Source organism: Rattus norvegicus, chromosome 5, assembly GCF_036323735.1.
Source record: "Rattus norvegicus strain BN/NHsdMcwi chromosome 5, GRCr8, whole genome shotgun sequence".
In the NCBI taxonomy this organism is placed as follows: domain Eukaryota; kingdom Metazoa; phylum Chordata; class Mammalia; order Rodentia; family Muridae; genus Rattus; species Rattus norvegicus.
The window spans coordinates 47,877,979-47,901,358 of record NC_086023.1 but is presented as its reverse complement, the minus strand read 5'-3'; the positions used below and the strand labels follow the sequence as shown (position 1 = coordinate 47,901,358).

General features: G+C 36.5%; 1 protein-coding gene and 1 long non-coding RNA gene across 11 annotated transcripts in view; one reads left to right on the top strand and one right to left on the bottom strand.

Annotated features, from left to right (window-relative positions):
* Positions 1-23,380, bottom strand: part of Epha7 (Eph receptor A7) — a 153,414-nt gene that overhangs the window by 23,831 nt on the left and 106,203 nt on the right. For 7 of the 10 annotated variants that reach the window (XM_006237964.5, XM_006237962.5, XM_063287118.1 and 4 more), the window contains exons 6-7: positions 6,769-6,893; positions 3,975-4,158 (exon numbers count right to left, since the gene is read on the bottom strand). In XM_006237964.5, the coding sequence (XP_006238026.1) occupies positions 3,975-4,158; positions 6,769-6,893 (309 nt within the window). The remainder of the gene's footprint in view (positions 1-3,974; positions 4,159-6,768; positions 6,894-23,380) is intronic. The other 3 variants (XM_006237963.5, XM_039109224.2, XM_039109226.2) reach the window with 1 other exon arrangement.
* LOC120102846 (uncharacterized) lies at positions 29-20,998 on the top strand. The gene is made up of 4 exons (XR_005504678.2): positions 29-164; positions 1,071-1,233; positions 3,854-3,966; positions 20,500-20,998. It is a non-coding gene; the product is annotated as an uncharacterized LOC120102846 (long non-coding RNA).

Here is a 23,380-nt window from a genome sequence, read left to right as displayed (position 1 = left end):
AAACAGAATACAGAGGCTCAGACCCACTCACTGTTAGGAGGAACAGGAAAGGCTGTCTATGAAGCAGTAGAGATCATTTGCTTCATCTTGAATTTCAAATTCATTTTAAGTAACAATATACATTTAAATACATGCTTATCTGTGGATTTTAAGGAAGTGGCAAGGTTAGACAGGCAAATAATATATTTATGATAAACAAACTTTTCCAACTAGTTAAAAATATCTTACAATTATTGAATTGTAGTCTTTCCTATACACACTAATGATTCTCCTAGCCAAGATCATTAACAGAAGTTCAGCTGGTCTCTAAGGTCTCCATGAGGATAAGCCCATGAGTCATCTGCTCTAAAGCAGCTCGTGACTCAGGATGTTTCAAGAAACAGGAGCCTATCACTTCCAGCTCTGTAACAATTGTTATGTTTTATTTATAGCATTGCATTTTTGTTACCAAGTTAGGTGATAGACAGATAGATACAATTATGACAGACAATATACAATGAAAACTTACATCCAAAAATTACCCAGTTACAAATGTGTAACGTATAAACTCAAATCAATATAATTTGCCTACTTCTAAAATAGTCAACAACTATAATCTTTCATACAAGGCATGATGGAAAACATTACTCTTTCTTGTTGGTAGCAAGGGACCGGGTCTCTAGGGCAGGAAATATTATGTATGCAAAAATGCCTTGCCTCAGCCAATAGCACCAACCCCTCAAAAGATTTTGTCTGTTTTATCCATTCTGTCTCCATTTGAGAATGTATCTTTTACTTCCCTAAAGAGATAACTCATATATTATACAGGAAACATATAGAGATATCTAGACATACAGTTTCTGAATGTGTGTATTAAACACTCTCCTTAATTTGTCACCTGGTGACCTGCCTCTAGAGAGAACTAAACAAAGGAAAGTTTATTTCTTTAGTAAATCACCTTTAAGTTCTAAACGCTGCCACAGTCTAATAGGCAAATGACTAAGATAGCATGACTTTTCAGTTTAGTTGTTTTCCTTCTCATTTATGTTTGCCTCTTTGTTTCTCTATCTGGCTTTTTTCTGCATATACAGAGTGAAACGATTCTCACTGGAAAGGAAACAATTATACACCCAAGTGTAGAAATGCTTTGTGTTCAGTGATCCCAAGGGGTCAATTCTCTGCTTGTCTAAGGCTCAGTTCTTCCCTTAGCTTTTCAGGCAGGACTCCAATGGAAACACTGAGCTCAGCTGAACAGTAAGTCACCATTTATGAATGTTTATTCACACGTGCTTACTTAGTGTTGAACCTTAGCCTCTCAATAGTTGACTTGTATTACTAATATTTTCATCCATGTCAAGGGTAGACAATTTCAGATAGAATTAGTGAGGCCGTAATCAGAAGACCATCTTGTAGCAACTGCAAAAACAGTAAGTTGACTAAGGAGAAGGGAAACTAGGAATGCATGCGCAATGGGATAGTCTGGCAATTTCATTTTGAACATTGTCTAAGTGACCTCTTCCAGGGAGAATCGTCCCTTCTGCCTTGCTTCTGAGTATAGCATATCACCATTTTTTTGAGCGGTAATAGTGCATTGTGACTTTTGCTCGAGTTAAACACATGGCCAGAATTAATAAATTTGGCACACCTTTTCACTACGCTTAGATTAGGGACACTAAAAGTTCCTCACATCTTAGTGGGTACTTAAGTCTTAGAGTAGCTCATTCGCTGAGTCAGCAGGCCTCAAAGGGACTAGACTAGGCATCCCTGTGAGTCCTTGAGAGCTTTCCAGGAAATCTGAAAGACCAGCATTATTTTCCGAGAATATGAATATACTGCTGTTTCTCTACACTTTCATTTGCTTAAAAATGCAGTATCAGGAGCTCCATGACCTAATGACATTACATTAATGGCTAAAGGAGGTGAGGTGAATATGGCATGTTTTATCATAAACACAACCTTTAGAGGGCTCCTCAATAAAGAGTAAAAGTGCTCCTGAGAAAAAGAAATTGTTGAGAATAGTTTGGCTAACTATTTAGACCTTTAGATATTCCAAACTATGCACTATCCACACTATTTTATATGTATACATTTAATTTGGATACTACTAGCCCAGCACTCAGGGAAGGAGGTGCGCATCTGGAACAACACATGGATAAAGCAAGGAGAGATTCCTAACGCCTATGTCAGAGCACTGATTTATCCTGACAACCTAGCCCGTGTTGGTGTGATCTGGGCAGTTCTCATTCATTGAGTGATTTCTATGCAACAACCTACAGTGGGCACTGACAAGGCAAATTCTTCAATTTTACATTTTAATGGAAGAGGATATCTTGATAATAAAAATTACCATATGGTTCCTAATGCAAAATATCATTTTTAACATTAATTTCACACGACTACTCTGTATCTGACATTTCACCTTAATTTAGAAGTCTTAGTTACTTCCTTTTAAGTAGTTAAAATGGTATTAATGAATGTCCAAATTCAATAAATAAAGACTTTGTCTAAATTTACAAAGTCAGGAAAGGATACAAATTCATTTTCAAGCTTTCATAGCTAAAGAAGAAATATCAAAACTTGAAGTATCTCATTAGACATTAGAAAGCATAAGGTGATATTAGGAAAATGTCAGTTAAAAATTATGGCAATACACTTCAATACTAAGCAACTTTTTTGTTTCAGGGCTAAAATACCTACTTCAATTGCTTTAATAGATGTTTGGGAGCTAGTAAATGTAGACAGTCTTAATTTTGCTATTATATATTCCATAAAAAATGATACTGATAAAACTTAATGGCATTTAATACATTGTGCCACAGTATGGCAACTTTTTCACCTGACACTTTTGCATGTATGATTCGCTACAAATGATTGATAGTACATATTCATTTAATACATACTTTTTGATATGTATTTTAAAATATAATAATATTTAAAAGAAGATATTATGGCTAACAAATTTACCAAGCCTCAATTTAGACAAAGCATATTTATCAGTTTTATTCTATCATTTAAAAATTATAATTTTTTTCCGAGGTCAAAATAATTCTGATCAAAGCTTTGTCACTTTAAAAGCTTTTTTAAAACTAAAGAAAAAGAAAGAAATATCATGGTCTTCATTCACATTTGTGTAAAGTTTTAGAGGAATACTAGAAGGAGAAGGGGCAACAGGAAAGAACCATGGGTAAGCCTGGTGTCTAAGAAGTAACAGCAGCGGGCATCAAGAGCCTCCCAAATGTGGAAATACAGCAAGGTTTGAGGTTAGGTGAGGAATCACCAGAAGCTGTACTCACAGTTCTCTCAGAACAGTCTGAAAAGAAACTTACACCTTAAGCTGTCACTGCTTCTATGTGACATGTAACATAGTCATTGTGAAACAGGAACAATTGATAAAGGGGCTTAACACTCATTGACTATGTTCTACTTCCAGGATGAGTGCTGGGTTCCAGGCTATTCATTTGTATTTCATATACACTTCATATTCTCCAGTCAAACTGAAATAATTCATAACAAAAGTAGAAAAAAAAGAGAGTCGAAATAAAAGCCATGCGTTTTTGAGATCTTTCTAAACCCTCAGTGTTGGAGACCATTGCTAGAAGCATAGAGCGTGAATAACAAAATCATGAGTAGGGTACTCTCATGACACCGTTTTGGGGTCTTTATGTAAAGGTGTCTATTTGATGCACATAATTCAAGTAATAACAAAGCCTTATGTCAACACACAAATTGAATGACACTTAAATGTCCATTACAGTGTCCATTTAGAGGACTGATAGAAATTTTGAACACTGTTGAAAAAAGAGATATTTAATAATTATTTTAAGGAGTGGTCTTTATAAGGTAAACAATTATGTCAAATATATTCTTTTTTTAGATATAAAAATGATTTTCGATGCCAAATCATCACCCTCAGTCCAAATGGAAAAAGAAATCCTAACCCAAGAAGCAGTGAAACATTTACAATGTGAAGAATCTGAACCAAATATGGTAATTACCTTCAAACATTTTACCTGAAGCTTCCTCTAGTGTTGCAACATCCAGCCTAGGGCTGTAATTTCCATAGCCGGCAGCAGTGAACGCCCGGATCTGAAAAACATACACTGTTCCCGGTTTCAGATTATTAATGGAGGCTGAGGTGGACTTGGTTTTCAGTGTTGAGTACGTCCTTTCTCTTTGATCCTGCAATGATATTTACGGAGAAAATTTATTCAGCAGTTGATTCTGGTAATTGACTTTAACGTACTGCTTTGCTTTTGTTTAGCCGGGGCTACATGGAACCTTCTGGAATACTCTAAGACTGATTCTGAGGTAAAATGGAATGCAATGAGAACTGTGCCTTTGTTGTATACATTTCAAAGAGAAGTAATTTCATTAGAATGATCACAGTGTTTGGGCTTTTACTGTGTTGGGACAGGACATAATGGCCACAACTTTTTCGCCACATTTCTCTATTGACTAAAATGCAGGTACATCCAGGAAACCTCTGGTTTAGTACAGGACTTCATAGAGCAATCTGGTTCTTTGAACATTTTTCTGAGTGATATTTTCATGTACTAAAAAGATTAAGCAACCTATCAAATCAAGAAATTCAGCTAACTTCTGCAACCATAATGACATACCAGTTGCTCTCAATAAAAAGGAAGAAAACTACATCCACTGAATAGTATTTAGTAAAATTTTTAAATCATAAATTTCGGTCTGAGAGTAAATGTGAATCATGGTTGTGGTTTGATATTATCTTAAATTTAACTTTATTTACTCACTTACCAAATGTAAACACCAAGACTTTGAAAGTTCATTAAAGATATATATATATATATATACATATATATATGCTTTTGATATATACCAAAATATATATAATATTATAATATATAACGATATCATAATGATATAATATATAGTAGCTTTTGGAATCTCATAAGTATTAAGAACATTTTATATACATATATGAAATTTTCTACACATTTATGAGATAAGCTTAAGAATTAAATATGAAAATTCAAGCACATAAAAACTCTTGAAAACAGTATTTCAAAAGAGTTATAGTTGAATTTTCATTTGATGTGAATTTCTTAAGCTATTTATGAAGACAAGTTGAAAAAGTAATATGTTTTTAAATATATGTATTTTTTGTATATGTTTTAAATATATGTATGTAGTTTACGACTTCTTCTGTAAGTACCAGTGTTAAAATTATTTACTAAAATCTGAAAATATCACCCTGATTTATTTACCATTACACTGATACTTCCAAAAGTGGAAATAAAACTTGGACTAACTTTATTGAGATGATTCATGATAGCCATCCGCATAACCATTAATAGAGATGATCCTGGGTATTGTATGTGTGTAATTACAGACAGTTGAGGCATATCTGAGCAGAGGTAGAGGGACTCACAGCCGGTGAGCAGCGATGCCCAGGTCCTGCGCCTTCACACGGCACCGTCTTGCCACTCCAATACTGCACTCCAATAACTGCCTATTTTACACATTACTGGCTGTAAATATATTCTGTTTCTTTCATGCAAATAAACCCCAGCAATTTGAATGTACTTATTTCAGAGTAAAGATTTGCAAAAGATTGCAGAGTCCCTGTGAGAAACTCTGCCACATTGTACTGTAAAATGTGCTTTATTGACTTTAAAATCTGCCAATTTCTGGAAGGACCATAACTATTAGGGATTACGGTGTAACCAATATAACAAAAGCAGCGTTAAAAACAATGATCCCCTTTACGCACATTTGATGGGACAAGAAGTGTACTTTTTGCTACAAAGCTGAGGCATAAAAATGCAGCTGGGGCCAAGAAGAAACCAAATCGGAATGAAAATAGTAAGCCAAAGTATTTTAATGTGAACATTGACACTTCCCATATTTAAAACTGTCATTGGTTTCCCTTTCCTGGTGTGGAGTGTCACTTCCTTCAATTAGACACATTTCAATGAAGTTTATCATTCCACAAAATTTGCCAAAATGTTAGCATTTATTTTACAGTCACATCGAAAGAGTGAAGTGGTTCGATGTATTGGGGCACTGGCCTAACTCCATTAAATGGGTATAGCATCGCTTATTACAATTAAAGTCACACTGTTCAACAGTGGTTGGTTCTGCATTTTAAATTTTGAGTGATGTGTTTCGGTGTGGTAAAAACTCACGTAAGTGTTTGTAAATAAAGTTGATGGTTTTATCCTTTCTAAACAAGCCATGGATGAATAGAGAGGTCCTTCCAGATTAATACCTGGCCATTCTATCTTCGTAGAGAAAGGAGCAGCACATGAGTTTTAGACTTTCTATAGAAGGAGAGGCATGTGACATCATAATTCAGTACGTATGTTAGAAAACGTAAAGGAACAGAATACTATCACAATCTCAGTGTTGGAGGACGCACAATATCATCAGCTATTACAATAGTACTTGAAAACATCGGTCCTATGAAAGCCCTAAACTAAAGTGTCGTTAAGTGAACAAATCAACTGAGAGGGGACACTTTCCCAAACGGATTGGATTGATTACTTTCTGTGTCATTAAAGCATTCTTTATTGAATAATTAAAAAAAATCTCAAGAAATCCACTACAAATATAATATCCTCACTTATGTGACACCAAAAGCTGACAGATAGAGATCTTGGACTCAGTCATAAACCAGAGTCGATAGAGATGGTTACTAATTGTAAGTCCGGATCCTGGAGTAGCTCCGAACGCAGGGCAATGACCAGCACTGGTGTGCAGTGCAGTTAGCTGGCATCGGGCATGGGACTGCCCACACCACGGCTCTCTCACACTTACTTTCTCATAATACTTGATTTCATATTCCGTGATGACTCCGTTGGGATGTTCTGGTTCCTGCCAGGAAAGCTCCACACTCCGCTGCAGCACTCTCTCCTTCATCACTCCGCTCACTTGCGAGGGAGCTGTTTGGACAAGATGTGTCAATAAACAATGAGAAAATTCACCGGGTGCCTCGAATCAAATGTCACAACTGATCAGTCCCATGCTGCGCCAGCTTCATTAAGGTAAAAGAAAGCACCTTTTCAGAACTCACAATTCAAAAGCTAATGAATATTCAAACAGGACCTTATTACTGTTCATAAACCTTAATAGAAATTTAAATTAAAGTGCAAACAGCAGAAGATAGCATTGTTCAAGTTACTGAAAATCGAAAAACGATGGGGCTGAGGATGACAATTAAGCAAATGAATGCTAATTATGGCTAGAAAATATGATTTCAGATTAATCTCCAGTGATAAACTGAGTCCAAATATTTATTTCACACAAAACAAAAATACACTTTTCAAATGAAATAAAAATTGGAATATAGTAGAGGAAAAAAAAGTTCACGAAGTAGAATCTTCACTAAAAGGGAACATACTTTAAAATGTTTTTATATTTATCTGTGTATGTGAATCTATCTATCTCTATTTCTATCTCTATCTCTCTCTATCTATATCTATCTATCTCTCTATCTCTCTATCTCTCTATCTATCTATCTATCTATCTATCTATCTATCTATCTATCTATCTATCTATCTATCTATCTACCTACCTACCTATCTATCTCTGTCCCGGTATATGTATTCTGAACAAATAGCAACTAGCTTTGGGGAAAAGTTTTACACTTCATTAGGTGAACATGCTAGAAAGTGTGAAGCGTCTCCCATGTCAAGCAGGGCATGGTGTACCACCGGTTTTGTACCTTGACATATGTAATGCACCCCTGTAATCCAGACTCGCAAGCTTCTGTGGAGGCAGTTCAAAGCTAAAGTCTTGCTCTCTCTTTCTTTGCTGATAATAGTATGCATTGAGCTCCTTCGTTCTAACTAGTGGCGTATGTATCCTCTTTCTGGTAGCTAAGGCTTTGGAATTCAGTAAGTTAATTTGCTCTGTCCAATTTGCTTGGTGATGATTTACTAGTTGTCTACTCTGCCTAAGTGAGTGGCTGCGCCGACTTGGCTGAGTTTCAGTGGGGTCATTATGTTTCATGGATCATGCTCTATCTCATTCTGTAAAATATTTTCAGGCTGTTAATTTAATTTTTCAGATGTCCGAAATTGTTAATAATCCTGCTGACAGAAAAGCAATTATACGGGACCAAAGCCGTTTAAGCAAATTTCTGATGTTTATCCCTGTGGCTTTTTGTTTCTTCTGCTTCGTAATACTTTCTTGCCTCGATGTCTGGAAAACACATTTTGTGCAAACCTTTTGCGGTTTGGAAGGAAGGGCAGGGAAGATTCAAGACAGCTATTTCTGTCCACATTACTAATAAAAAATACCTAGGCAGATCAAGTGGAACGGCTTCCGCTTGAAGAGAATTCAGGTGAGGTTCTCCGAATACTGTATTTACAGGTATAAATGCATATCTGATACATTTGCAATGAAGCAAATTTGCAACGAGAAACCCGTTTTTCTGCAACGTTTCTGCCTTTGCAGCACCTGTGTAAGCCTATCTCTAAACTGATGAATACCATGCTTAGACCAGTTCACAATGAGATGTGTGAGTGGTCTCCATAGCCTCGGGAAGTGCCAAGACCAACCACGGATAAGATGATGTTGCATTTGACAGTTTCCTAAAGTCTCATTTGTTCTGAAGCCTACAACGCAGCCCATGTGGAAATACTGAAAAGAGCTGCACAGGCAGTGCTCACCAGGACTGCTGTTCTCTGATTACTGCATATAATTTAGGTGTGCCACGTTAAAGCAAGTTGGGAAGGAATGGGTGATGTGGTTGAACACATTTAAGACTTCGGGCTACTTTCACATACTGATAGCATACGCCATATACTGGAGTTTTCCATGACTGTTCAAGCTCTGCTCAGTTTCCTTCTCGAAACTGGATTCTCAGTGTTACGGAGAAAATGCGGGCTATAAATACACCTCGCTTAGTTTCTGCCACGTAGAGCAAGCTCTACTGTAAAAGAAGACTTGAGTTTTGAAAGTTACACTAAAATTACGCTCACTACGTGAAACCGTAAAAGAAATTTTGCAGATATAATTATGGTAATTGAGGATATGGGGGAAGAGGGTGCCAAAAACCATTTGAAATGTGTAATATTTTGAAATCCATCCTATTGCTCTAAAGGTGCACTATGCCACAACAGACTTCTCTCTTCCATAGGAAGCCATGCCTATATGGGACACGCTGATCTTTTTGAATACTTATTTGACTTTTAAACTCCTGCTGACAGTATATCCCGGCACATGCTTTCAGAGGGCACAGACAGAAGTGTTAGCAACTACGCTTGAGAATGCTGGGCCATGTGACAGAAAGGCCCTTCAAATACAAGGTTTGGGTTCAGAAAAACTGATAATATTTTCCCAGAGTTTTAATATTTTAGGCATAGAATATATGCGTCTCCAAAGTATGCCATCTATAAACACAGATCACTCTGAACTAGTCGGATTCCGAGAAGGGAGAAGTCATTGATGTAAGAGCGTGTCATAGGTGGGCTGACATTAAAACACAATACCCTGTGGTTACCTTCCCATATCTGATCTACTGTCTGCAACACAGTATAACAGTTCCACCAATAATCTACTCAGGCCGAGGGCTCAGTCAATTATAACCCATGGTTTGTTTCTGAAAATGAAATCTAATACTAAATCACATAACGTTTAACAACCAATTGCATGGTATGACACTAATTTATAATGTCCATACTTATTAAAATGAAATCAATATATAATTCGATTGGAACTAATGTGAGACTAATAAGCAGTAAGCGATAATATGAACTTGGAAATATTTGTTAAAAAAATATTACCACGGCAGAGCCACCCACAGCCTTTGCTAGAGTTTCTGTTGAATGACTGACAGACACATTTCCCATCAATATGTACAGAAATAGTCAAAGAGGAGAACTTCAACTAGAGAAATAGATAAGATTTCCTCGGTTTTTGAAAATTCTTCTGAACCATGGGAGGGTATAAAATGCACCATGCAACACCAAGCCATGTAGTAGACTTGTTAATTGTATTTGGAATCTATACTAAATGATAGCTAAAACACGATCTTACGAAATGAAGGCATGGTTTCCACAGAAGAAAATAGTAAATCTCAGTGGCATGATAACCAGGTTGGTAACTTTTATGAGACCAGAAATTCAAAGTGAAATAAGAGGCAGAAAAGTTATGGTTTTGGTTTTGATCTGGTAAGATCGAGCTTTGGATTTATAATCCCTCACCAGGACGGATTATTGTGACGTATAAAGGTATTTTATACAGTTTGAGCTTCTATGCAGCCATATACAATGTTTTATCTTAATTCCTGATTCAATTTCAAAGTTATATTTAGATCACAGATCAAGGCTTTCATTTTGTTTTGCTAAAATGTTAAGAATGCCTCTCTCTCTCTCTCTCTCTCTCTCTCTCTGTGTGTGTGTGTGTGTGTGTGTGTGTGTGTGTGTGTGTGTGTGTATAAAGTTATTTGAAATGTCCAGCGAGGGTCAGTGACTTGTGTTAAGAGAAGGCACTGTAGCACTGGTGGGAGGTACTGTGCAAAACAAGAAAACAGGAAAACAGATTTTCAGGACCCTGGGTGACAGCAGACAGATGCATACTTCTTCAGTCCCAAAGAACGGAATGATCATGGATGTGTTTTTCCCTAAAGCTTCCCGAATTGCAAAAAAAACAAAAAACAAAAAACAAAAAAAAAACTAAGAACAGAAAATAAAAAGAAAGGGAAGAAGAAAGAGAAAAGGAAGGGAGGCAGAGAGGCAGGCAGGAAGGCAGGCATGCGAGCAGGCTAGGCCAGATCAGCTCATAGCCTGACGAAACATTGTAGAAAGGATTGACATGAAGATTCTTTAGAACCTTGTGTACTATAATATTCTAGAATAGCACAACGATTTTCTTTCACTAAACACTTGCCAGCATGCATTATAAATACAGGATTCAGTTTTAAGCATCTTTTGAAGTGAAAGGTACATGCGTCATTAGTACCTTAGTATTTCATTGTATTATATTTAGCCTTCTTCTAGTCCCTAACGGCATTTGTTTTTACATCTTAAAATAAACAAAAATACATATAATTTATTTCACTTACAGAGGACTAGTCCTAATTGCTCCAGTGTTGTATTGTGTGTATAGCAAATTGATTTCTAGGGCAAGTAGGAGTATGTGTACAATGCCAATGCGTGATTTTACTAAGCACTGGCCTTTAAGTACCTCTGAAGGGTTAATAGCATATTATAGATAGTAACTGAAACATTCTAGCTCATAAAAAAGACTAAAGGGAGTTGAGTTTGCAGCAATCAAGAACACGCTGTGTAATACAGTTGGTCCACAAATCATCTGGGTTGAGGGAAGGGTGCTTTTAGGCTAAAATAAACCAATGTCATTCTATAACAAGCAGTTGAAGAAAATCAGTATGAAATGAGCAGATATTTTGCACAGGAGCTGTAATTACAATGTGAAGATCTATGAGAAAGTGAGCACGATGTTTACTTGACAAAGCTGGGGAGAATTGTGCTCTGGTCAGACACCTCCTCAGGCGCATGCAGGAGCTATGCCAGCATATTTTCAGACCTGGCCAATGTCTGCCGCACGGTTTGATCAGAATACCATATCTTAAAACAACAGTTAGAGAAAGGATCCGTCAATATATCAACGAGAATCAAATTTTCTTCTCTAGAATCACTAGGTAATCGCTTACTATTGTTTTGATGTGAAATTAGTCTAAGCGTTTGACCTTTGTAGCAAAATCTCTCAGAAAAGTGGTTCAGGGCCAGTGTCCCGAGTTTTGGAGATTCCTTCTGGCAGAATTCCTGAAGATGTGATTCTGCTGATCTTTAATGAAGGACTATCAAAGCGTCAACTGGTAATTTGTAATTCCTGGTCATTTTTAATCTTCAAAAAAATTCTCTGGATTTAATTTTTTTTAAATATTTATTTACTTATATTTAATAATTTATATTTATATTTAATAATTTTTTAGGGCATGGGAGGGGTGTTAAGAGGATAGTAGGGGCAGAGAAAGGGAGAGAGAGAGGAGAGAAAGAGAGAGGGGGGGAGAGGAGCAAAAGAGCAGGAGGAAACAAGAGAGAGCAAGCACTTCTTTTTTCTTAAGATTTATTTACTTTATGTATGAATGTACTGTAGCTGTCTTCAGACAGCACCAGAAGAGGGCATCAGATCCCACTACAGATGGTTATGAGTCACTATGTGTCTGTTGGGAGTTGAACTCAGGACCTCTGGAAGAGCAGTCAGAGTTCTTTTTTTTTTTTTTTTTTTATTAACTTGAGTATTTCTTATATACATTTCGAGTGTTATTCCCTTTCCCGGTTTCCGGGCAAACATCCCCCTCCCCCCTCCCCTTCCTTATGGGTGTTCCCCTCCCAACCCTCCCCCCATTGCCGCCCTCCCCCCATAGACTAGTTCACTGGGGGTTCAGTCTTAGCAGGATCCAGGGCTTCCCCTTCCACTGGTGCTCTTACTAGGATATTCATTGCTACCTATGAGGTCAGAGTCCAGGGTCAGTCCATGTATAGTCTTTAGGTAGTGGCTTAGTCCCTGGAAGCTCTGGTTGCTTGGCATTGTTGTACCTATGGGGTCTCGAGCCCCTTCAAGCTCTTCCAGTTCTTTCTCTGATTCCTTCAACGGGGGTCCTATTCTCAGTTCAGTGGTTTGCTGCTGGCATTCGCCTCTGTGTTTGCTGTATTCTGGCTGTGTCTCTCAGGAGCGATCTACATCCGGCTCCTGTCGGCCTGCACTCTTAACCACTGAGCCATTATCCCTCCTGCCTTAAACTTCCAAATATAGCAAGTACCAACCAGGCAACTTCCGTTAGTGAGATTTCCTCCTCCTGTAGTGTTATTCCCAGAGGAACGAGGGAACAGTCTCACAGGACAATGGGGGAAGTTAAGGAACCCTATAAGCGGAGGTATCTAGCTTTTTAATCAGTATTCAGGAGCCATTTGTTTTTATTAGTCTAGTTGCTCTCCACCAACATTTGTTTGGCATTGACTAGTTTAGAAATTATTTTGATCCTTAGGAACTTGGAAAATTCTTTGCTCATATGTTACCCACATCCATATAATTCTAGGGTTTTCATTTTGAATTATCTTTTCTACCTTATAACACTACAAGGTGGAGAGATATTGTGATTTCTATCTCACCGTGAAGCAGTTGAGTAATATAGACACCGTGAAGGTTATGAGAAAGAGCCAGGCTCCAGGTAAGCCTAGACTTTCACATCCTATTTCTCATTTTTGCTCCTACCTGACTAATAATTCCAGGTACTTCGTCTCCTGAAAGTAGGCAGCAGAAGCATAATTAGAGGCCCCATGTGAGATTCTGCTCTGGGAGGTGCTGGAAACTGTATATACTGGGGAATCTCTGGAAGAACTAGGTCACTGGGACATGCATTTGAAAGAGCACGTGGTCCTCATCCTCTCATCCTCCCTCCTTCCCTCCTTCCTTCCCTCCCTCCCTTTTTTCTCCCCTCCCTCCCTTCCATCCTCCCTCTCTTTCTCTCTTTGCTTCCTGTCTGCAATGGTGTCAAAAGCCTCAACCACATGTTCTAGCTTCCATAATTCTGTGCCTCTCCACTGGCCCAGAATCAACAGATATGATCATATTGGGGCTAGAACCCCCGAAACAATGAGCCAAAATACCCTTTTTCCTATTAACTCATTTATAACAGAGGCTCTGCCTTGGTGGGAGGAAGCTAAGAAGGGCAGGTGGAAACACCGTGGGTGTCTGTTATACAAAAAGAAAAATAATACTTGTACCATCTGCTGGTACCTGAAGAGATTAGACCAAGTAGAGATTAAAAACAAAAAAACAAACAATCATATATATATATATATATATATATATATATATATATATATATATATATATATATATATATATGCTGTTTACTGGACCATGTCCTCACTAACATGAGCATGAGAATTTCCGACCACTTTCTGTAATAGATTAATATGAATAAAACTGCCCATGCACCAGTTAGTTAATACAAATTTTCTAAGGAGAAAGAAATGTTTTAGACTCTTCTCTTTACGGGTGGAAAGTGGAGGATAAGGCTCTATGATCGAGGGGCAAGATGAGTGAAGTGTAAAGATTCACTTAGAATAACTGTTGTAAAAGGAAACAAATACTGAAATCATTGTTATTCAAAGCATTCTAGAGCAGGCGCCCTCTAAGGCACAGACTGACTACTCAAGGACAGTTTCCATACTTTGCTGAGAAGGCCTGTGTCAGATATACACCGACCGTACCATAAGGCCGGCTTTTGTGTGTTGCTTAACTGGTATTTTTTTTTCAAGCAAGGTTTCTTAGTGAAAGAAGCAGTTATTTTTCTATACAGCTTCCTCGAATGCTTTCCTTCTGAGAAAAGCTACTTATCTCTTCTATACTGACATTCTGAGTAGCAGCGTCTTTTCAGAGAACTACAGTATTAGTCAAGTACCCTTCACTGTTATACTAAAATGCCCCAAAGCAGATCGCCATTAACATTCCTATTGATTTTTGGATGTGAGCTCTGCTCATTCAGAACTTCAGCACATAGTTTTTCGACGAGCGATTATAGTATAATGGTATAGTATAGTATAAAGAATTCTATGGACTACAGAGATGATAGATAATGAAGTCTGACCTCCTGCCTTCTAAAAAATCAGTTGCCTTTCTGTGACAGGGTCCCAGGTAATTTAGGTTGGTCTAAACCTTCTACATAGCTGAGGATGACCTTGAACTCCTCATCCTTCAGTACCTGCTTCATGAATCCTGAGGGCACACATAGGCAATACCATGTCGAGGCTCTGTAGTGCTGAGCATTGAACCCAGAGCTAAATACATGATCGAAAAACACTCCATCAACTAAGCTACATAGTAAATACCCATTAAGGAAATCTTAACTCACAAAAAGGTCAAAGGAGGTGCGTACACATAATTAGAAGGCAAAACACAGTGGACACAATGCAAGCCAGGGGCCAGCAAATCTTTTGGAGACAGTGTAAAGGGAAACAACAAAACATTTGATTTTAGTGTTATAAATTATAACTGCATGTTTAGGTAGTGGAATATGCATCCAAATTAGTTATCAAAGATCTGGTGGCATTGTATGTATAATATATCTCTCTATCTTTCTATATCTATCTATCTATCTATCTATCTATCTATCTATCTATCTATCTATCTGTCTGTCTGTCTGTCTGTCTGTCTGTCTGTCTGTCTGTCCGTCCGTCCGTCCGTCCGTCTGTCTGTCTGTCTATCTGTCTGTCTGTCTACCTATCTGCCTATCTATCTATCTATCTATCTATCTATCTATCTATCTATCTATCTATCTATCTATCTATCTATCTATCTATCTATCCGTCCATCTGTCCATCTATCTATCTATCTATCTATCTATCTATCTATCTATCTATCTATCTATCTATCTATCTATCTACCCATCTATCTATGCTAATGTGGAGGCAGTATCAAACCAGGTTAAGGATTGGGCTCATGATTTTCTGGTCAGCAGCCTTAAGTAACAACTAGTTAAAACACCATTTCTCCTATGCCAGCTAATATATAATTTTTGTTGCTAGGAATCACACATGAGTTCATATTTTATTTCCCCAGTTCGTCTGATTTTCCTGAAATGTTGATATACTGTTGCAGAAGGGTTAAGAGACAGACTGCTGGCTTTGCAGTGGGATTCACTGCTTCTTTGCTGTGTGACCTTGAGCAATAAAATGAACTGCACGGTGCTGGGGATTCTGAGATCCAAAGAGAAATATCCATAGTTTACAAATAGGTTATAGTAGAAATATATGTCTAAATTACTATTAAATATTGAAAATCAGTTCTGGCATGTAGCAAAAAAAATCTATTTATTTTTTCTCTATTAAGATAACTGTTGTGTGGGACCCATTCCAGAATAATTCTCTTCTAAAATCAGACACTCTAAATTCCAATTCTGGCACAGTTGTCTTTCTCGTGCATAGATGAATGCGTGTGTACGGTGATAAGCAGCTGGGCTTAGGAATGATTCCTTTGAAGTTTGGTCAGGAACTTACACTGCCATTTTAAGGTGTGAGTCCACTGCCTTTCATAACACATGCTGACTTTGTTAGATACGTAAATAATACATTTATAGCTTTATCAAATAAATGACCCAGTTTTATAATATGATCTACTTCATCACTAACAGCAAGATGGAAAGCAAAAACCTAAATTTTAAGTAATTTCAAAAGGATACTTTATAGTAAAAATGAAATAAAATTACTCTAGTGGGGAGAACGCTATCAAGACATGCCCCTTTAAAAACAAATGCCATACACTATGTGGTATAGAAAATAAAGACCCAGCGATTTCACTGTTCATTGCTGAGGAAACTTGAGACATATTCTGAACCACTTCTTTGCTTGGTCTGTCAGAAAACCGGGTTCCATTTCTAACTTTCCTTGAGTTTAAAGCCATCCACTGCCTTATTTAAACTACCGACAACTATTAAAAGTTTGCCTTGCTTTAGAGACAGAATATTTACAGAATGGATTTTTATCAGTCAGGATATAAAGCCTTGGCTCTCGACCTTCTAAAAATACAAATGGTCTTTATACTCTTGTATAAGCACACTGACAATGACCTCTTACAGGGCAGAGAAACGTTTTCAGTTGAGGATGTTGTCTTTTACTTGAATGAGGGTTTTTTTAAATAAGGGATAGAAGATTCTATTATATTCCAACAATAAAATATAACATTTCAGTATTGTTCCCTTCTGCTTATTAGTTTTTTTAAATTTCAAAATCATCACAGGATTCATCTGATTGAACCAACATAGTTGTGTAAGACTCAGGTAGGTAAAGACCACGGTTGTGGATGATTCACAAACTAGGACTTGGGGAAAGATTTAAACCACACTAGATTTTCCTATAGATAAAAAGCAACCCTTTCTCATTTTCTCATTTCAGTGTTAATTTTAGGTTAAACATTCTTTTAAAGAGATTCTTTCCCTTAAACTGGCAGACTATTCACAAACTGTGACCAAGCTTTGGCAACGTCTGTCTGTATCCTGAGATGTGAAGCTGATGGGTTCCTTACATGCTCGCTCTCGCTTGCCTGCTGCAACAGCCCGCTGGGCTCCTCACGAAGACAAATGTCCTCGTATTTTAAGACTCAGGGGTTAGCAGAAAGCAACCCGAGTATTAGGCAATTCATATTATAGATCTGATCTTTATTTCCTTATTAGTAGAGAAATAAAAACACAAGTCCACAATGACACATTTTGACTCCGCACCTGAGACATCCCAATAACTGATGTTGCAAATATTACTCTGCAGATGCTCACCTAATCTGTTCAGTTTAGTGACCAACATGCTCAATTTCTTTTTCAAGTGAGTACATATTCCATTTGGTCTAGTAATAAATATTTTCCAGTGGTACCCCTCTCTGAAAAATTCTGTAATACTTATGAAAACATCTCTCACTCCTGTTTTAATGTGTCACAGATGGCAAACAAAGCAATCGTGAAACATACTTTATTTAGAAACTGCTCATATCAATGAAAAATGAAAGTCATATTTTCTGTGGTTGGTACTTATTAAGAATTTATTTTGAATAGCCAGTTCTTTATACTATATTTTATAAGTACGTTCTTCTGAATTTAAAGGACTTCTCATATATACCTATATATGTAATTCATATGTGTATGCATTGCATGATTCATATATGCTTACATCATATATGCATGCATATATATTATATTATATAATATAACATGTATTATGTATACATGCATATGTGTATATATATATGGTAAAAGACAGTTAATATTAGGCACATAATCATAGAGCTAAAACAAATATTTAACAAATGTTGAGTAATATATTATAATTCCACCACTAAAAAGAAACATAAGGAATGCTAAGTTTGGTGCCAGGTTACTGCTGTTTTGAAAGAACTAATCACCAACGTGACTATTGATAACAACACATAACTCAAAATGATAAAAGGATTATGAAACTTTAAAAATATAGTCAGTTTATGGACTGGAAACCAGGAAAGGGAATAACATTTGAAATGTAAATTAAAAACTATCCAATAAAAATAATAAAAAAGATAATTGTTGAATATATAGAATGCATAAAACCATATAACATATAGATTTTTCAAAATATTACATAAATATGTTTGTATTAATGCATCAAATATTTTTGGAAGCTACTAAGGATTCCTGTTACTCTGCATCGTACTAGCCAGTTTGAAGAATTGTGTTATGCCTTATTCCTCACATAAAGACAACACGGAGTACGGAGTCACCAACATGCACATAAACATGTGGCTGCATACACATGAGCACCATACATAATGAACATCAAGTTGAATAATTGCATAAAATCCCAGAGTGGGAAGATCACATTTCCAAGTCAGTCTAGTGTGGCTTGAAAGCCATGGGACTTGAAGCCATGAACAAAATGTTCAGTGACTGCACTCTCACTTATTAATGATGACATCTTACCACAACTGCTAAGCTGCCAGGAACCACATGTCTTAGTACGAAATACAGAAATGATGACGATGATTTTTGAAAAATGAGCGATGTTTGGCAATAATGTGAATAATTAGGAAAGGAAGAAATTAAAGTGTAACTCTGACTTCACAATACATAACAGAAAATTAATCCATTCCCGTTATTTCATCTGAATGCTAGCTAAAACTTTATAATGATGCCAATTTCTACCTTATCTGTTAACAGAAAATATGACTACCGTTTCTATATTTATTTATGCACGTCATGCACATGTGTGCCATGAGGTGTGGACATCAGAGGGTAACTCGAAGAATCAGTTTCCTTCATCTACTACGTGGGTTCCTTGGAAGTAAACCTTAGGATTCAGAATCGGTTGGCAGGTTCCCTACTTGCTGGAACAACTCACTGCTTTTAGCACGTGATTTTGTAGAAGCTATCTAAATTTACATATCCCTCATAAACACACATTTTCATGTAAGAATAATATTGACTACATAATGTATTGTATTGCAAATGCTGAATATTTATTACAGCCTGATATTTTCAGATTATAGTGAATTTTCTTTTCAAAGACTTCCTATGCTAAGTGATAAAAATTGTGACTCAAAATCATTATTATAATTCTTACAATAAGTTTTCTAAAGTGAAGCCAATTTTCTTTTTGTTACTTGGATGCTTTAAAGTGCTTTAATTCAACTCTTGTATTGCATTATTATATTATATATAGCTTATAATATATAAAATATATTATATACTTTATAGACGTTATACATTTATAATACACACACACACACACATATGTTAAGAACCAAGCATGACTAGCACATATAGGATGTAGAGTGAGGAAGATGAGAGTTTCAAGACAAGCTGACCTTGACTGCTGATCTCTACATTATTCTGTGAATACATGTTATTTTATCATTCTACAAGAATGTCCCAGGTGTCATTCCAGCATCTATACATCAGCTATTCCATAGCCACCGCATGGAGAAGTGGCTTACCTCTTAGACAATAACATATTGGTTCCTCTGACATATAAATGTAACCACGCTTCACTTCTGCAAGCATTACCTAGTTCAACAGAAATCTCACTGAGCCAGCACTGAAGGGGAGGAAGAATTGTGATGGGGTTGTGTCACATAAATAATCCTCCCCCCAATGCTCCATTTCTAATGCTCTGCTCTCATTTTGGAGAAGATGCAAATTTTATATTCACGCTGATTGTTGAAAGCAAAGGGGTAAAGAAAACGTTACGCTTTCAAGTTATAAAAATGACAATGATTTGGACATGAAATGTTCACAGCAATTTAAAAACTGTTTTCATAAAAAATTAAACATTTTAAAATAAAAAGGGCATACTTAAAGAATCGAGTTGTTGATAAGCTGGGTATGTGGAGAAGAGAGTGTAAAATCATGTTGTATGGCTAATGATTTGAAACCGTAATTCAGCTTGCTAATTTAGTTTGCAAAGTGCTCAATCTGTTATCACTTACATTTATGCATTTATATTTTCATTATACTTTGGGTGATAGTCTAAAAATGATTTTTTATAATCAAAAGATTATTAATGCATTTTCGAAATAACTTTGCTCGTTTAAAATTGAGTGCTTCAAAATTTAAGATAAACGTTGGAAGAAGAAGATGTGGAGTTAAATAAGCCAGGTAGGCACTGCAACCTGAAGGCTTTTCTGTCATGTGTACGTGGTTAGTGTTTGCTCCCAAGATTGTCTTTATGAAACCCTGCTTCTTTGAGATTTGAAAGAAAATATCATCGTTTTTATGTCTTTTTTAAAACCAATCTGTCAACACTGGTATCAAACAACTTTGAACTGATGCTGAATTGTGTAACAAGTGACAATATCAACTCCCTAGACAGGCAAAATGCTTGCCTCATGAATGCATTCTGACAGGTCAGACACCAAACCCGGTACTTAGAAATGTGCAGCAGTGTTCGGCTTCAACACAGGAAGGGAGCCCTTGTTTTCCTGGAAGTAATATTTATATCCTCTGGAAAAAATGCTGAGTGAGTGTTAATTGCTATTACTGCGTTCTGTCTTCATTAGGATTCAGCCCTGGACTGCACTTCTGACGAAGAAAATGCTGGCCACCTGCTTGGGGACACACACTCCGGTTCCTGGGTACTGCTGTTTGTAAATGACTCCCACGGGCAGCAAGACATCGTTTTCCCAGGTGGGCCACTCATTTACTTTCTGTTTTCTTTCTCCCACTATTCATCTATGTTGACAAGTGTCAATTATGGACAGCAGATTTATGGGATGGGAAAGATAAAGCCCAATTTACAAATCATTTTCCGTGCAAGCCGACAGGTGCAATGACAGAGCTGACTTGCTGTAATTGAATTTCTTGCTGCTATCTACTCAGTCACAGGACGATGTCAACTTCAAGGATGTCAGCTGAGGAGAGTCTTAATACGCTAAGATTTTGAAAGCAGAGATGAAAATATATAGCCTAGGTTTCAACGATGGACTCTGAGTCATAAGTGTATAGGGGGTGATATATCTGAGAAAACTAAAGTAGCTAAATTTGAATCTACTCATTCTTGCTAGGGAATAAATGTTCTGAAGGAATAAATATTAATTTAAATATGTTTTAACATTCTAAAACTGAAGAATATGTTTCCATCATATATATTCTAAAAATTTATTTATCTATATATTATATACAAACATACATATTTAAAAAATAAACTGGGTTTTACTATATACATCAGGCTGATGGTGGACTCATGTAATACTATTGTTATAGCATATATCACCATATCTAACTAACGATTTCTATTCTTTGAAGAAAAACTAGTTGGATATTTATTAAAGGGAGTTTTCCAAAGTGCAGAGATTTTAACAAAAATGTCACATTGGTATGCATTTGTATTAGAGAGTTTCATTACAAATATATTATATATAATTATAAATATAAAATGTATTTCAGTGTAGTAAACTATGATTATATTTTTTCAATATTCATACCCACACATTTTCATTTTATTATATAGTTTTATATAATTAAAATTCATATGAGGAATTGCTGAAAATCAAATGTGAGGGCCACAGAACATGGAGTAAATAGAATATTACTCCATACATGGCTTTGTTTGGACACAACTTATTGAAGTCACGTGGAACATGAGAACTCTTTCTCAAGCTAGATGAGATTGTCTGCTGGGTATTTAATTCCTAAAGGTTGTTATTTAAAGGTTATGATCTCCCTTTTATTCTGTGGAACCCAGAACAACGTTGCAAATCCTACAATCTTGATTACATTTTGAAATTGAGAAGAAAAGGAAGGGGAAGGGGAAAGCTGTGAGAAGATGAGATGGCAGAGGGAGGGAGGGGGAGGGGGAGGGGGAGGGGGAGGGGGGAGGAGGGAGGGCAGGAATGAGGATGGGGAGAGGTTCTCCATGAACCTGACTTGGCTAGCCTGGGAGGCCAGCAAGCTCTAGACCTCCCAGTGCTGAGATGACAAGCATGGGCTGTGCTACAGAGCCATCTCGCCACACTCTCAGTGTGAGCCATTTTTTTCTCGTTTATTAAATTATTACCCATTCTTCTTGGTTCAGTTTTTCACATTTTATAATATTTTCTTCATAATTTTGTTTTAAGATTTTTGTTACTTCTAAGAATATATAAATAATATGATTCCATATGTTTCACATATTTGATATTTTCTCCCAGTAAGTGGCTTATATTAATATTTTTATTTTATAGTCATCTGTATCAAAACTTTTATCATAGAGAGGGTTTCCCTGATAATTATTTATTGAATCAAGTGTCAGAAGGACACTTTGGTTTTAACAATGTTTTCCATGAAATTGATTTTTATTTACTATGTGTAAACTAGTGAGTTAACTGAATATCTGTTTCTTCTAATTGTAGGGAACTTCTATCCCTTTATGTTATTTAGCTTTCACTCTCATCAGAATAAATTTTCTGAATTGGACCATTCTCACATACATCTTCACATGATTTCCTCCAAAGCTGGTTTAGCTCTCCCTAGTCATTTTCCTTTTCCAATTAATTCAGAAAATCAACCAATTATGTCATAAACATACACATTAAAGCAGACATGAATATGATAATGAAAACATTATATACATACACACACGCACATATATATATATATACATATGTATGTGTATTTGTATGTAAGTGTATGTCTATGTATATTATAGGTGGGGTAGAAGTGACATGTAGATGAGTGACACGGATCCCAAGTGCAATGGATACATGACATAAAATGTAGATCCTGAGGATAGAAGTTTGAGGCTGTAGTGTACTGGAGACGTCTCATAAAAAAGATTTTATCTTCCTCTGCCATAAAAAAATGAGAGGAAACAGTAAGGACTGGATAGGTCAAATTGCTTCACAATACTAATGGCCATATTTTTTATATCTCATAACGTTTCATAAATTTAGTACACAAAATCTATCTATTCTAAAATTTGAAATTTATTCCAAAATATGTTTTTGATGGATTTCTATTGATTTTCCAACTTCCCTATGCTACACACTGATAAAGTCCAAAAACATTCTCCTAATTGATTAATATAAGTTATCTTTAGGAAAGGCACTCTCGCCAGTTTGTCACTAAGAGATGGGTTAAAATAATTTCTAAGCTCACAAAACACATGGCTCTAACAGCTGACAGTTACACCACCACTTCTTCATGGTCTGGGCACACTTGATTTTTCACTGAGACAGATGAGGTAGCTTATTTCCAGGTTATTGTAGAGTGGTCTTAAATAAAACATTTTGAAATATAACTTCTCTTTGTTCAATCTTAGGCACACAAACCTTAAGCCTCATTCACGAATGCGTTCTGGTTCCTGTCTCTGGAACTGAGACATACAGACCCCAAGGCTCATTTCAAGGATCCATTTTGCTCCCTGACTCTGGTATTAGAAACTCCTATTCTTTGATGTCCCAT